This window comes from Pararge aegeria, chromosome 8 (genome assembly GCF_905163445.1).
Source record: "Pararge aegeria chromosome 8, ilParAegt1.1, whole genome shotgun sequence".
Taxonomy (NCBI): domain Eukaryota; kingdom Metazoa; phylum Arthropoda; class Insecta; order Lepidoptera; family Nymphalidae; genus Pararge; species Pararge aegeria.
In genome coordinates this window covers 4,501,546-4,517,063 of record NC_053187.1, presented here as the reverse complement: position 1 = coordinate 4,517,063, position 15,518 = coordinate 4,501,546, and the positions used below count along the sequence as shown (strand labels likewise).

Genomic DNA, 15,518 nt, shown 5'->3' with positions numbered 1-15,518 from the left:
ACAGGAAACTAAAATTAGTTTTAATTCACATTTTATCTTTGATGACGTAAAATATTTAAAATCACGGAATTTATTTGTAATATCCAATAAATATTAAAGATGTTTAAAACTTCCGTAAGCATTAAATCCATCTATATTGACTACGAATGCTCAAATTTATCTAAACTAAAAATTATTTCCAACATAAATTGCAAATTTTCGTTTAAAAAACATGCATTTATTGTGTTTTTATACGAGATTTTTTACATCACTAGACTAAATAAATCCAAAGTTAATAAAATCTTATTTTTTAGTTATTAGTAAGATTGAAATAAAATGCAGTTCAACTGTGACACTGTTACGTTCTTAAGAATAATTGTTTACAGTAAGGATATGTATTTAAAAGAATAATTAAATCACTAACACTGGATATTTCTAGTAGTTGACTAAAATAAGTTTATTCCTATATTTATTTAATTGAAAAATTTCATTTAAGCATGCTTCAATCAAAGTATATTAGAAGTTTAGTTCGCATCTCAAACAAATTCACTCCTTATCTCTTTTCTTTATGTAGAGCTGAAAGTTTAAGTACAGCAAAGCGTTGCCCAGTCCAACTAATAAATTCCTATATAAATGTACTGCAGCGTAATGAATTCAAGTTAACCCATTGACAGTGGCGTGCACTGAGTTTCTTACCAGGGTATGCATACGGCAGGAAAATAGCCTAAAATGGAAAAATCCTCCTCCAATACGAGCTATATTCCAATTTTAGGGTATGCAGTGCTTTTGTGCATGTATGGAGTGCACGCCGCTGCCCATTGACTACGTATCGATTGAGCCGAGCTTTGCGTACACAGGTATACGGAACCAGATTTGTATATACATATACTAGGGATCCACCCCGTCGTCGCTCGGGTTCAATATAGATAATAATATCGGGCAGCTTGGATTGATTAATACATAATACAATTCCATAGTAAAGTTTGCAATATGAGCGCCCAAAATTTTTTTTAAATTTATTTATTCCACTACAAGCTAGCCCTTAACTGCAATCTCATCTGGTGGTAAGTGATGATGCTGTCATAACTCATACCCCTATTTTGTTTCTACGCGACATCGCACCAGAACACTAAATCGCTTAGCGGGAGGTCTTTGTCGCTAAAGTGGTAACTAGCCACGCCCAAAGCCTCCCACCAGGCCAGACCAGAGAAAATTCTAAAAATTATATTTCCGAATGACCCTGCCGGTAATCGGAACCGGGACCTCCTACTTAAATTCATAGCGTTCACTGAGCGCAACGGAGGTCGTAAATTTTTTTGTTACGACATCACATTACAGTTCTTTGAATTTCTTGTCTTTAGTATAATATGCATATATACCTAAAATTCTATCTATTGCTGAAAATCGCAATAAAATCCGTTTCTAAGTTTAGAAGATATAAGCGTACAAACAGCGTGAGCGACTTCGTTTTATACTATGTAAATATAGAAAATTGAACAAAGAAAATCAGCCAACTATAAAGTTTAAAGTAGCACCAATATCGGCGGAATTATTAAAAAAAAAACAGCACCGTCTCTAAGGAGTATTAACGGTTACTTTATGACCTTTCCTCAAAGACTTTTCTTTGCTCCTAACATACTTCGTGCAATCGAAAACGAACGCAATGATCGCGAGTAAGGCGAAAACTGCGTAGAAAATTGCCAACGCGATGAGGAACGTGTCTTCAGTAGTTTCCCATAGATTATTGGCACGTAGGTAGTCGATGTTGGATAACACCTGGGTGCCGTTCGGAGGGGGGCACGGCGATTGTACTATTATGTCTAGATGCTGTCTCTGGAACAATAAATTTGGAATTGGAATGTTATTTTTTTTAATCCACTTGCGTTCTTTTGCCGGCCGACCGGCGCAGTGGGCAGCGACCCTGCTTTCTGAGTCCAAACCCGTGGGTTCGATTACCACAACTGGAAAATGTTTGTGTGATGAGCATTTTTCAGTGTCTGGGTGTTTATATGTGTTTTCTAAGTATTTATGTATATATAATTCATAAAAATATTCATCATTCATATTAGTACCCATAACACAAGCTACGTTTACTTTGGGGCTAGGTGGCGATGTGTGTATTGTCGTAGTATATTTATTTGTATATTCTTCGGTTGTTTTACGGTTTTTATAAATCCCTGAAAAATCGTTTGTGTTTTGGCCTGTGTTACTTTCTATACTTTCAACTCACTCGTGAACGATGGACAAACAAACATACACTTTCACATTTATATATAACTAGCTGTTGCCCGCGTTCTTCGGCTGTATTACGGTTGTTATAAATCCATGGAAACCGTTCGTTTTTTGGATATAAAAAGTAACCTATGTTATATGCATCCATCCTTTCAACTGTGACGAGAATCAAGTTAGTTGGTTGTTGAATGAGGGCGTGAAGGAAGGGCAAACATATTTTGATATTTATAATATTAAGAAAGTAAGTAAGGATTAGGTACGTCCTTTTATTTTCAAAGCGAACTTTCTTTTGAAATAGTGATTAATGTCCTTTGCTTAAAAAGTCCTTTCAAAGATGGGTTAGTCTAAAAGCATGACATGCAACGTCGTCTTGGTTTAGTCACCAGCAGTGGCGTGCATACAGGGTATGCACATGGTATGCAGATGATATAAAATGTAGAAAATCTCCAGTAACAGTTATAAAAACTTAAGGGTAGGCTTTCTATAACTCTTACAATGCCTATCCTTAAGTTTTTTATAAATCGTACTGGAGATTTTCTTCATTTTCAATCATCTGCATACCCTGTGCATACCCTCTATGCACGCCACTGGTCACCAGTGAGGTCACCTATTACTTTTTAATACCGGAATCTGTAATTTCCGGGTCATATTAATTATCGTGGGATAACGTTGAAATAATTATTCAGTATTTTTCACGTTTTGACATTTGAAAGGTGCCATTAGTTTAAGGGTGACAAAACGCTGCGTAGCTATTCCGACGCTATGCCACTTGGGGCAACCATTAATTTTTGTTTAATAATTGCAAACCGTAAAGCTGTTATCGTGACCTTGAAGACAGGCCGTGGGCCTGTGGTGTGGAGGGTTCTTAAATAAATAAATAAATATACTAGGACAATACACACATTGCCATCTAGTCCTAAAGTAAGCGTAGCTTGGGTACTAAGATAACTGATGAATATTTTTTATGAATAATATACATAAATACTTATAATATATAGATAAACACCCAGACCCTGAAAAACATTCATGTTCATCACACAAATATTGTCCCGTAGTGGGAATCGAACCCACGGCCCTGGACTCAGAAAGCAGGGTCGCTGCCCACTGCGCCAATCGGCCGTCGGTTCTTAGATACCTTATTAATATAATAAATGCTAAAGTACAAGTTTATCCTTTCTTCACGCCCTAACTAAGAAACGGATCAATTAGATTTTTGGAATAGAGTTAGTTAAAGGAACTGAGAGTAAGAGATATTTTTTATTCGACGGGAATATCTCCACGGGATTTGTAAAAAGCCTTAAAACTTGCGGAAGAACAACGTGGGCATTAGCTACTACTGATATTTTATAGACTAATACTATAGGTTAAATTAGAAATCTTCTACACATATTTTTTTTAAATTAAATAAACCAGCTGTAAACACTAACCTGTTTATTCGTACACCTCAGGTCTTTGCTTATGCTGCTCTTGAGGGCGATCTCACTCAGTTCTCTCCTCAAAATCTCCGGCAAGGCCCATCTAGATGGCGACACAAACTCCAACCATTTGACATACGCCGGCAAGTCCTGCTGGTGTACCATCACGCCGTTTACTAGAGTTGTGAGTAAGAGACAGAAACCGGCTAAAATGGAAGCGGTTTTCTCCATTGGCACTAGGAATATTGCTGCACGACACAGCATTTGTATGCTTATGAGGTATAACAGCATGTAACCTGAAAAGGTGTTAGAGTAAGAATATAATACGAAAAATAAAATAGTTGTTGTAAAAATGTAATTAAAAAAAATCGAAGAATAAATAAATGTTATATTCGAAATTATTATTATTTCGAAACGTCTTTTAATCGAAAATTCTAACACATTGATAGAATTCTCATCTGAATCATAAAATTTTTAATTGTTTTATTTTGTATACTTACAATTTTACATTGTTGGGAATTAAAAAAAAAATGTAAATAAAAAAAAAAATTTAGTGGTACTAATAAAACACTTGATTCTCACCTAAATAAATATAGAATCCGTCGAACGATCCCGGGGACTGCGCATACAAGCCGCTCATAGCGTAGCTCGGAACTAAATATGCTAACCAGGTCAATATCGCCGACCACACTTCCAAGAATTGCTGGAACAGGAATAAAATATATTAATTTATTATTCGGCTTGAAAATATGTTTTAAAATATTTCATTTCGTTATAGCCATGCGACGAAGGAATTTTCAACGTGGTATGAAGGTGAGAAAAATGCCAGTATAACTGAATGGCTTGGGGTCACAGAATTAAGAACATACAGAAACCTCATCCAGCCATTATTGCGCACGTCTCACTTCACACCCGCGGAATGTTGCTAGCTCACAAACTTTCCAATTGTACGTTTAGAATATTCAAATTAATAACTGTCAACTGCTAAATGGAATGAAGTGTGCCGCTGTTCGAGAAACACTTCTAAAGTGGAGTAGTTTTTACTAGTAGTAGTGCTTCAGAATTAGCCGTGTATTATACACGACTGAAGCACTAAAAACTTGTCATTTTGAGAAAGTAGACCCGTGCCCTTTATCGGGCCGGATAATTGGTTGTTAATGATAATGATTTGAATAAATTTTTCAGATTTTAATTTGTGTTTATTTAGCCCTATTTTTCCTACTTCGTCAACATTACCGCTATCCGTTTGTCAACTATTGGTCTTGCGTGCACCGGTGCGAGAATAATAATTTTAGGTTTTAAGATAATTCTTTTTTTTTTTACATCTGCATTAGCTTTATTTATTATTATTGTTATTAGTTTTATTATATAATCGATATCGTAATCCATGTTTTAGTCGGTATAAAAATCGGTATCGTTATCAATGTTATAATCGATTTAAAAATCGATATCGTTATCGATGTTATAAACGATATTAAAATTGATAACGTAACAGTAGGTACACTGCTGGACTAGAGTCCTCTCCCAGTGTAAAGTAAATGGTAGCGTCATATGTCATATCCCGCGGGAAGATGGTGCCAACTGTATTCAGATCTGCCGTCATGACACGTCGCAGCCAGTATAACTGAATAGGTTTGCGGGTTATTATCTAACTTCTCATTCTGAGAGAGGAGAGTCGTGCCCTGTAATGGACTGGTAATCGATTGATGTTAATGATAATTAGAAGTATAGAATCACACAAGAATTTGTTTTTTAACAATTTTTTCTACTTACATCAAACAATATAAACATAGTCCTAGAATACAGGCCAACAGCGATATCTCTCTCCACGTGTCGTCGTATCGAGCTCGCCTCACGCGCGCTCAGCCACAGCAGAATGGGCCACGCGGATAAACACATCACTGCGTAATGGAAGCCGATACGGTCGTTTTGGGTTAACTGCGGATAGAAAAACAAACATTCAGTTTCCCTCGTTAGTTTTCGAAAAACTCGAAAAGCAGTCGATGGATTGACTTGAAATTTTCTCTCAACGTTGCATTTTTTTAAAAGAGTATATACACTAAAGTTTGAAGGTACAAGTACAAATAATTTATTCAACGAAACATAACTAACTACAGATTACCTAAAATAAAACAACTAATAAACTAAGAGATGAATTATAGATAATTGACAAAGATAAAGAAGAAAAAAATATGTTTGTTTCTGGAATACCAGGCAATCATAACTTAAGTGGAGCTCGCATTTAAATTCTAATTATGTAGGTTTCCATGCATGTGTGTCTACGTGTTATAAAGGGTTACGTGTCAAATAGACTCTTATTGGAGCACTGTTATTTAACTATGCTACCTTATTACTCTATCCTCAAAATGCCATGAATAACAAAGTGAGAAGATATTAAATATGAGAAGAGAAGCTCTAGGTACTTGATTTACTATTAATTTATCTTTACTTTTTATTTGTGCACCCATACACTGTTAGGGTAATAAAAAAAGAATAGAAACAGAAAGACGAAAGTAGAAAACAAAAGGCGGCTTTATCGTTTATTAGCCTTACTTTAGTGTCTGTTGAAGGTAAATCCCAAAAGATAGTTCCTGTGACGAGAGATATAACCGCTGCTATTATCACTCTGGTGATAACATTCGATAATGTAGTCATTTGGGTGTATAGTAAACTTTTTCTGAAACATAAAATGTGCTTTTTTAGTCCTCCTGAAGTCAATATCAAAATTATTATATAGAAGTAAAACATGAACTTCTTGACTATCAAATAACTGATTTTGGTTAATTTATTAAATAGGTAGTATCACTTTTTGGCAGTGTTACTCAAAAAGAAGAAAAGAGATGGAGATTAAGAAAGAATGGAACATTATAAAACACTATCACTTCCATTTGTATAGACAGTACCGTCCATACAGTCATTTAGCTAGGTGAACTGATGGACGTTGGGTACCGTACCCATGGTGCTGGAATGGCGACCCAACGACTGTGAATTTTGGAACTCCCTAAAAATTATCTATGTCCAATGGACAAACAGATTTACTTCCATTTTTAAAGGCAGTCCCGTCCATACAGCTTATATTAGTTATACAGTCCCTTCTATTGGCTAAGGTAGTCTAGAAAGGCTGCGTAAGTGTCCCAGCTTTGTATACAAACTCGTCAGAACATAAGCACAATTTAAACTCTTTGACAGTTAAAATCAAGACATACATCGTATCTGCATCTCATACTTACTCGAACAATGCAAACGCCTGTAACAATACATTTGGTCGTGTGACGGGTGCGGGTAAAGGAACTGGTGGAGGAGGTTCAGGTGCGGATTGCGCGCCAGCGAAAACACCTGCTAAGGCTTCTATACGACCCGATGACTCCAACATTGCTGCAGCTGATAGATCGTCTAATGTCACGAGATCCACTGTAAAGACGGAAAATCCGTGTGATAAAGCAAATTTGATTACTCTCAATGGCACTTCCTTTGTCCGTGTTTATAGCCTTCCACTTATTACAATTTGGCTTTTAGCAAATACACTGATAGGTAAAATTAAAGCAGACAAAATTTCATTTCGATTTTTAATTTTATGGATACTAAGATAAATTGGCACATATCACTTCGCTAATTTATCGTCGTCGTTTAGTCAAAACTTCTACTAATTATACAGTTCCAAAAATTGACTGAACGGAGAAAAGGAATCGACCGAAGGACGAAAAGGAATCATTACAGATTTTTTTTTCATAGAGACCCTAAATAAAACTAAAACCACTATGTTTTTATGAATACGTACAATTTTCGTGTTGAATAAATCAAAATACTCACAATAGTAATCCGAAGGATTCTTAAAAGCAGGGCATGGGTAATCTATTGAGGCAAAATATGGCAACATATCCCTTCTATATCCACTAAACATCGTCCGGCCAGCCGATATTAGAACAACCTGAAATATTTATCTCATTTTAAAGTCAGTCTTTTATCCAGATTCTTGACATGCGACAAAGATGAGCATGTCTTAAATACAATGGAAATAGGTGTTACTAACGATATGGAATGAAATATTCAAAACATTAGTTTTTCAAACGATTACCTTTGTTAACATCGCAAAAATTTCATAAGTAGGCGGGTGTAAAGACATTATGACAACTCTGCCGGTACTCGCCCAGTTTCTTAAATACTCCACTAAGAAGAAGGTATCAAAAATGTCCATCTCCTTAGTCGGCTGGTCCAAGATCAAAACTGCCATGTCGAGTAAAAGTTGGCAAGCTACATTTAACCGTCTGATTTCAGACCGAGTTAGACGTCCCACGTTTGTGTCTCGAACTTGTTCTAATCCCAATTCTTCTATTAATAAGTTTATCTGAAATAAGAGAAAATTTATTTGTGAGAAAAAGAAATACTGCACATTTATAAATTCATGGCATGCAAATTCGGCTTAATTACTGCACGGAGACAATAATTAATTAAAAATAATAGCTGTAGAGGAGTTTTCGGAAGCCAGGCATCGATCGCCTTAGTGCTACAAAATGGTACGTTTATTCAATAAACTTTATTGTCTAAGAATAGTGCTATCTTCCCTTGGAATCAACACAGCGTAATACGGATATGTACACTACTTTTGTCAATTTAGATTAGCTTAATGTAGGTTGTAGAAGGTTCGTCACCGATCTATATTTTGGGGCCACTCAGCAATCATATATCCTTCAAAATTTTTTTTTATTAGTATGTAGGGCCGTTGCCTTTCTATGTTTCTATGTTAATCTCACCACGTTATTGGTACGAGAGTTATTTAAAACCGATACCAATAATGGGTTGCTACAAAATTGGTTCTTCATCATCATCATCAGTTCAACCAATCGACGTCCACTGCTGGACATAGGTCTTTTGTAGGGAGTTCCACAATACACGGTCCTTGGCCAGTTACCTCCAGCGGCTCCCAGCGACTCGCCTGATGTAGTCTGTCCACATCGTTGCTAGACAAGCAAATTTTTTTACTTATATATTACCCTCATCAGATTTTTACCCGATCTCTATCGTCCATCTTCATTTGGTTATTATTGTGCCTTGGTTTCCGCAACGCAGCGTGGAACCTCAGGGTGTGCTCGACAGTCATTGCAGAGCATAGAGACGTGTCCTTTCTGACATACGCCGCTACTTTACGGAGGGTAGACGACGCGACGGGCTGACCGTTGAGAACTATATCTCCTGTCAGTTTCTATAGAGAAAATGTTAAAATACATTATGCATATTAGAAAATTTCATGTTGCACACAATATGACAAGATACAACTTTCCCTTATACACATTTTATGAAAAGGAAAGTTGCGAAGTGGGAAACTGTGATTGACTACCACTAAGTAAGAGGTCACGCACGCTACAATCGAGAGATCATGCAGGCAAGCCATCTTATTAGAGAAATTCGTTACTTTCACGATAAAATGGTTATCGTGATGTTATAAATAGAAAATGCTCTTTAATTTGCACGGTTTAGCACAAGATCTTGAAAAAATTTGGAATTATATAACTGAAACTAGATGTAGGATACTTTTTATCCCGAAAACCACCCGAGAACCGCATAGTTAAGACGCAAGATTGTATAGTAACAAGTGATCATTTTAAAGAAATTTGTTCCTTTCACGACAAATGGGATATCGTGAATTTATGTATTTGCACAGTTTGAAAAAATTTGTGACTTAAATATCTTGCATCAAATAGCCTAGAACCGGCAAGATTATAAAAAATTCATTAAAATATCCTTGAATTCTGAAGATAGTCATAAGATAGGAACATTTTATCCAAGCAAAAAACGGTACCTACCAGAGTTTTTTTAGGAAATACAGCTAGTATTGTATGTAGTTTAAAAAATTTCATATTTACCTTTCTTGCTCCAGCTAATACATCTAATAATCCAGTAGCTTCAGGGTGCGATGTCGCTAGCACCGCTAGTATTTCGCCTGATTTAACTTCAAAACTCAATCCTGAAACGAGCAGTGTTGAGCTATTTTCGGGTGACGTTATTTCTAAACTATTAACCTGCAATAAAGGACATTTTATTTTATTTTACCAGGAACGTGCTTTATTATTGTGTAAAGTTTTACGTATGTTATACGTGGAATAATATAATTAAATAATGTGTGACTAATGTCTTTCCTGCTAATAATAATTTAAGCGGTGATAGCGTATTGGGTAGAAGGTCCACTTCACTTTCGGGTCGCATAGTTCGAATCAAAGCACGCACTTCAAACATTTCTGAGTGATGTGCGTTTTAAGTAATTAAAAATATCACTTGCTTTGACGGTGAAGGAAAACATTGTTAGGAAACCTGCTGAGAGTTCTACATAATGTTCTCAAAGGTACTTATGTGGAGTCCACCAATCCGCACTGGGCCAGCGTGGTGGACTATGGCCTTAACCCCTTCTCTTAATATAGGTATGTTAGTAAGTGTTTCATGTGTGTATTTCGCATGTTCTGAAATTAGGTTATTAAAAAAAATACATTGGTTGCCTGGAAGACATGGCTATGCAGCGATAAGGCCGCCAAACTGTATACGTTGTTTTGTTATACTTTTCTTTTTGATGGATGAATCAATGAATACACTTTTATTGTACACCACATAAACATATAGAAAAATTGTAAATAAAAATATACAATTTTATGTACTTTTTGTGTGCAATAAAAGTATGTTCGTACATAAATTCATTGTACACGAGAATGGTTGTTTCGGATCTTACTTACATAATAATTGGGGTAAATGTACGCCGAATGCGTGTATCCATCTAAATGATCCCCCGGTCTGAGGGTGGAGTGTTTCCGCGACTGTGCCAATGACATGTGACTGCCGGCCTTGGACATTCGTCCACCGAGATGGGATGAGGGCATGAGGTAACTGGACAAAAAGATAATAAAATTAAATCCATGGTTTAATATTAGCAGAGCTTTTTGTGACGGCTCGTCCGGAAAAGTAATTTTGCGTTTTTTTTTCTGCTGCTAAACAGCATTTTTACAATGGTCTGAAGGGCGTGGTTGCCGATGTTATTATAGTTACATGAGGCTTAACACCTACGACTCAAATTGATGGACACAGGGCTGCATGTTGCAGGACGTGCTCCTTGCATGCCCTGTGAAGTGTCACTCTGTTTATAGGTCATGATTTTCCACTTACCATCAGGTGAGCCATCGTGCTCCGTCACTTATTACTATAAAAAAAAGAAAAAACGAACTCTCCCCATATAACATTAACTTTTGTACTAACTAGTCCTATTAAGTAAATAATCTTTTCATTACTTTTCAGTGTAAAGTTTCTTTTATGAATAGAAGAAAAACCAACGTGCTTTAATAAATTGTTTAGTTTTCAAATAAAAACAAATAAAATAAAGAAAGATGTTCTTTATGAATGTATGCTTTTTATTTTAACTAGCCGTTACCCGCGACTTCGTCTGCGTTTGATTTTGTTTCTTTATGTGGCATTAAATTTAGTTGTAGATAGAAAAAAAATTAAAGTATTCAGTATCGCTAAGCCTTAAATGAGGGGTTTGCTGCTGTCTGCTGAGGAGTTCTGTCCTCTATCTCCAACCGCAGTTTGGGAAATCGTCAAACATTTATCCTCTCTCTCAAAGGAACCGAGCTTAATGTCGGGATCATCCTATTCATCCTTACTTCTAACAATTCCAAGAATATTTGTACAAAGTTTCATGAGGATCGGTAAAGTAGTTTTTGCTGAAAAGCGTAACGAACAAACTTACATTGACATTTATAATATTAGTAGGGATAGGGATCTTCAAAAGGATCTTTACACTAAAAAGTAATTGAAAGATGGTTTACATAATAAGGCATATATAAGAATAAAAATAAATAATGGAATGTAAGTACATGTGCTGGCGAATACGAAATATCTACTGAATACCTAGGTATTCTAAATTAACTTAAAATACATAGGAACTATTTAGGAATGCAGTAGATGATTTCAAGCCCAGTTATAAATTTATTGTTAATTATATTTGTTACCATTATATTCAAACTCTTATTATAATATTATGTTTACGGACCTTTTTCTCGGAAGGAAAAGACTAGAAACTAAGCTGTTGCTCTTTTTTTACCATCGAAAACTAACAATTTAATTATTGTATCTTGTGATAGATGAAAATAGTGCCGGAAGCTTAAAAGCAACCTGCTCATTATACAAAGCATAATTGATGCGTCTGGTTACGCTGTAAAAAATGTGTTTTAAACTTATACTTAGTTTACCTTTGATGATCATTGTCCGGGCCATAATCTGCAACGCTGTTTCTTCTATTATTATATGATCTATTAGGTCTAGAGTCAATCCCAAGAAGATTTGCCTCACTGTGTGACTTGTGTCTCGGATTTGTCCAATGTGACTCTCTCCCTTGTATACCCGCTTGGTGCATCGCAACAAGGGGTACTCCTGTAGCGTGCTAAATAAACAAAAAAATTGTTAGGTGGAACTTATTATATCCAAGTAGGTCGTAAGTTTTTGCTTCTAACATGTCATAAAAAGGTAAGATACCTAGGACACCATATAATCTATGGCCTTTATTTAAAGCTCATAAATAATTTGAGTTCGTCAAAATCTTACGCAACCCAACCTTTAAACATTACAGAAAAACTCTTTGCTTCTACCATGTCATAAAGAGTTATGATACCATAAAATGTCTCTCAGTAACATCTATGGCCTTTATTTAAACCTCATAAATCCCTTTATTTGTGAAACTCTTCATCTATCTATCTAACTAATGTAATCTTACGTGACATAAGCTTCAAACATTCTAGAATATTTTTTCATCTTTATCCTCATCCGGTTCATTTCCCACTGCTGGGCGAAAATCTCCTTTTTTCTAGGACGGGGGATTAAGAGCGTAGTTCTTCAAAATGCTCTTACGTGAGTCGGAAATCTTGTAACGTCTGGTTTAGTGATAAAAAACAACGGTACTGACTTAAAGGACGTACGCGGTGTTATTATCACCTATTTTTAAACAGTTTGTATCTTTGGGTTCAAATCCAAAAACCTCGTCTTAAACATGCTGACCACTAAACCAATGGCCCAGTTATGTTTCTTAAATAACTACAAATCCATTAATCTTGCGTTAGTTATTTCGGAATTAGTTTGAACAAACCTGATAAGAAGGATGTAGATTTTGCATTCTGAAGTCCGGATCAGATCGGTATTTTCTGCTGTATTTATAGTTCGTCGACGTCTCGTTATCCGAGCTATCGTAGCCAGAAGAATTCTCGCGAACGCCTCGACTTTGCCTTTGGATTCTGTAAAACGTTTATATTTAAGTACACTTAAATAAAGATGTAATGTAATTTCTAGTCTAAAATTCCTTCCTTCCATGTTCGACCATCATTCTGACCATAATCATTGTCAAAATATTATATATTATCCGGCCCACTACAGGGCATGGATCTCCGCATAGCATAAGAATGGTTAAAGGCCAATAGTTATATATGGTGGACTACTCCACCATGATATCCAAGTGCGGAATGGTAGACAATCGAGTTAGACCTAATGGCCGGCATCACCATTAAATGTATTAGTATTAGTGATTGTGGTCCACAAATTGATTCAGTGATTTCCAATTATCTTCCATTTAAAGCTATTGGAGTTGGCTTTAATAAAACATTTAGAGAAATAACAGAAGATATATGAAATAATATAGGTAATGGAGTAACTATTAATAAGTAAAACAATCATGTTGAACCTTGGTACAGATTTCATTCCGCTTCCAATCGATGTCTTCGGTTTTGGCGTTCCTGATCTTTGCGAGCCGTTATGATTAGGCGGAAAAACACGAGGTAGGCCGAATTTAAGGTACGTGTACATATTAGAACCGAGTGCTGATCTGAAAAAACAATTAATCTTAATGCCTTTCACAGTTCTAAAACATCAGGAATCATCTAATGTAAATATATACAGGAAGTTTTTACGTACTTAGGTCCATATCTAGGGTGTGAAAGAATTGATTGAACGGTGGTGTCGCGAAGTTGGAAGTTTCCATATGGCAGAGGACTCTTATCGGTGCTACCAAGCGCACTGTCAGTAAAGTCAGAATTCAGATTTTGCCTGCGAACGAGAGTTCAGGATAATAAATTGATAAGATTCCTTATGACAAAAACGCGACACATGCGAAGGATTTTCGTGGATATATTCATCTTCTTTGTACAACTGCGTGTTCTATGATCGCAATTTGTCTTTGGCCTTTTTTCTTTTTTATAGTTTTACAGCTTGTGCTTCCTGTGCATGAATAGTGTGTCCGACCAGCTGCTCGATTCACTAACTTTTCCAAGTTGCCAACTCTGTCTTCTTCATACAAAACGCATAATTTAGCAATAGTTGTCAACTCATTGCATGTTTTGCATGGGATAACAGCTGGCCAGCTAAGCTACTTTTGAAGAGTCTGTGAACCGCAGCAGCGGGCCTGACAAAGCAATTGACATCTGAGTAATATTTCTGAGGTAGGTTCTCTTGGAATGACGATGCGAAGCCGAGTTCTTTCTAAGGGACATCACATAAGAGTTTTTTTTGGAATCACCTAAATCACTAGGCATTCGATTAAGGCGATTCCTAGGGTTAGTGAAAAGGGGCATATGAGTTCTCTTACCGGTATATAGACCAGGCATGCAGATCTTCAGAGTGCATGCCGCGAGGGTCATGCATCATTGGGTGAGCGGGCACGGAGTAGCGCCGCTCTCCGCCCAAGCCCAGTGCCGACTGCGACATATTAGCTCACTGGAACAGTAACATAAATAAATAAATAAATATACTACGGACAATACACTCATCGCCATCTAGCACCAAAGTAAGCGTAGCTTGTGTTATGGGTACTAAGATAACTGATAAATATTTTTTATAAATAATATACATAAATACTTATAATATAAACACCCAGACACTGAAAAACATTCATGTTCATCACACAAATATTGTCCAGTTGTGGTAATCGAACCCCTTGGACTCAGAAAGCAGGGTCGCTGGTCACTGCGCCAATCGGCCGACAGAAGCTTGTAGTAAAATAATTATTTAAGATGTCATGGATGCCCCATCCTATAAAATAAGAAGACCTTTTACTAGATTGTTTAGACTTATTATTTTTTTTAAATAAAAAATATTATTATTATTTATTAAAGTGATCAGAGATCTTAGACTGTTAGGCCGTTACCATCTTTTGTACCCCTTATATTACCAAAGATGGTACCGTTACTATCAGCTAATAAGGGGTATGGCAGTTATATAAAACAAATTCCCCGCAGCGGCAGAAATTGAGATGGTGAAGGCGAATGCAAAAATCATGGCTCATGCTCTGTCACTTAAAGCTCTGCTACACACTAGCCTAACCCAGCTTCTGGGCTAGGAGGGGGGGGCAAGTGAGATTTTATTAGGTCAGATTGTCCGCAGCGGTTTTGCCATGACACCTACATGAAACATTAGGTATATATAGGGTAGTGTGTAGGGCGAACAGCCGTAAATGATTCGGCTAATACTGGTCGAAATATGTACATTGAAGCTTTCTTGAAAATTTTTTCTCAAAGTCAAAACTTTTCTGAGAGATTCCCAGGGTGTGGCAGCAGCCCTCCCCCGCCCGCCTGGGTACGCCCGTGTCTTGCTATTCGTAATGGCGGAGGTTATATATATATTTCTCTATTACCATGCGAGTACACTTAGTCGAGTGCTAGTCAATAACACAAAGGATTACTTACGTGTGTCATCCCAAAAATGTCTGAAGGCTGTTTGTGCACACGACTCGCCGCATTGTAAACATTCTCATGTTTCATGTAATCTGTAACAAACAAACCATTCGTCGCTCAACAAATTTGCTTAATTTAAGGCTACTAAAATCTATATAGATTAACAAGATTCATGCCCGTTTTCCTAAACGTAGGCATCGCC

The 15,518-nt window shown here is 36.5% G+C and overlaps 1 protein-coding gene across 2 annotated transcripts in view; it reads right to left on the bottom strand.

The window, feature by feature from the left end:
- Positions 1–1,152: 1,152 nt before the first annotated feature.
- Positions 1,153–15,518, bottom strand: part of LOC120625584 (ATP-binding cassette sub-family G member 8) — a 78,889-nt gene continuing 64,523 nt past the window's right edge. For both annotated transcript variants that reach the window (XM_039892643.1, XM_039892644.1), the window contains 17 exons: positions 15,329–15,408; positions 14,233–14,360; positions 13,563–13,694; positions 13,333–13,473; positions 12,745–12,889; positions 11,855–12,045; positions 10,346–10,496; positions 9,488–9,643; positions 8,635–8,826; positions 7,702–7,971; positions 7,437–7,554; positions 6,857–7,037; positions 6,180–6,303; positions 5,400–5,564; positions 4,209–4,329; positions 3,639–3,922; positions 1,153–1,812 (listed from right to left, as the gene is read on the bottom strand). In XM_039892643.1, coding sequence (XP_039748577.1) covers positions 1,555–1,812; positions 3,639–3,922; positions 4,209–4,329; positions 5,400–5,564; positions 6,180–6,303; positions 6,857–7,037; positions 7,437–7,554; positions 7,702–7,971; positions 8,635–8,826; positions 9,488–9,643; positions 10,346–10,496; positions 11,855–12,045; positions 12,745–12,889; positions 13,333–13,473; positions 13,563–13,694; positions 14,233–14,351 — 2,748 coding nt within the window. In that variant the 5' untranslated portion in view covers positions 14,352–14,360; positions 15,329–15,408 and the 3' untranslated portion in view covers positions 1,153–1,554. The remainder of the gene's footprint in view (positions 1,813–3,638; positions 3,923–4,208; positions 4,330–5,399; positions 5,565–6,179; positions 6,304–6,856; positions 7,038–7,436; positions 7,555–7,701; positions 7,972–8,634; positions 8,827–9,487; positions 9,644–10,345; positions 10,497–11,854; positions 12,046–12,744; positions 12,890–13,332; positions 13,474–13,562; positions 13,695–14,232; positions 14,361–15,328; positions 15,409–15,518) is intronic.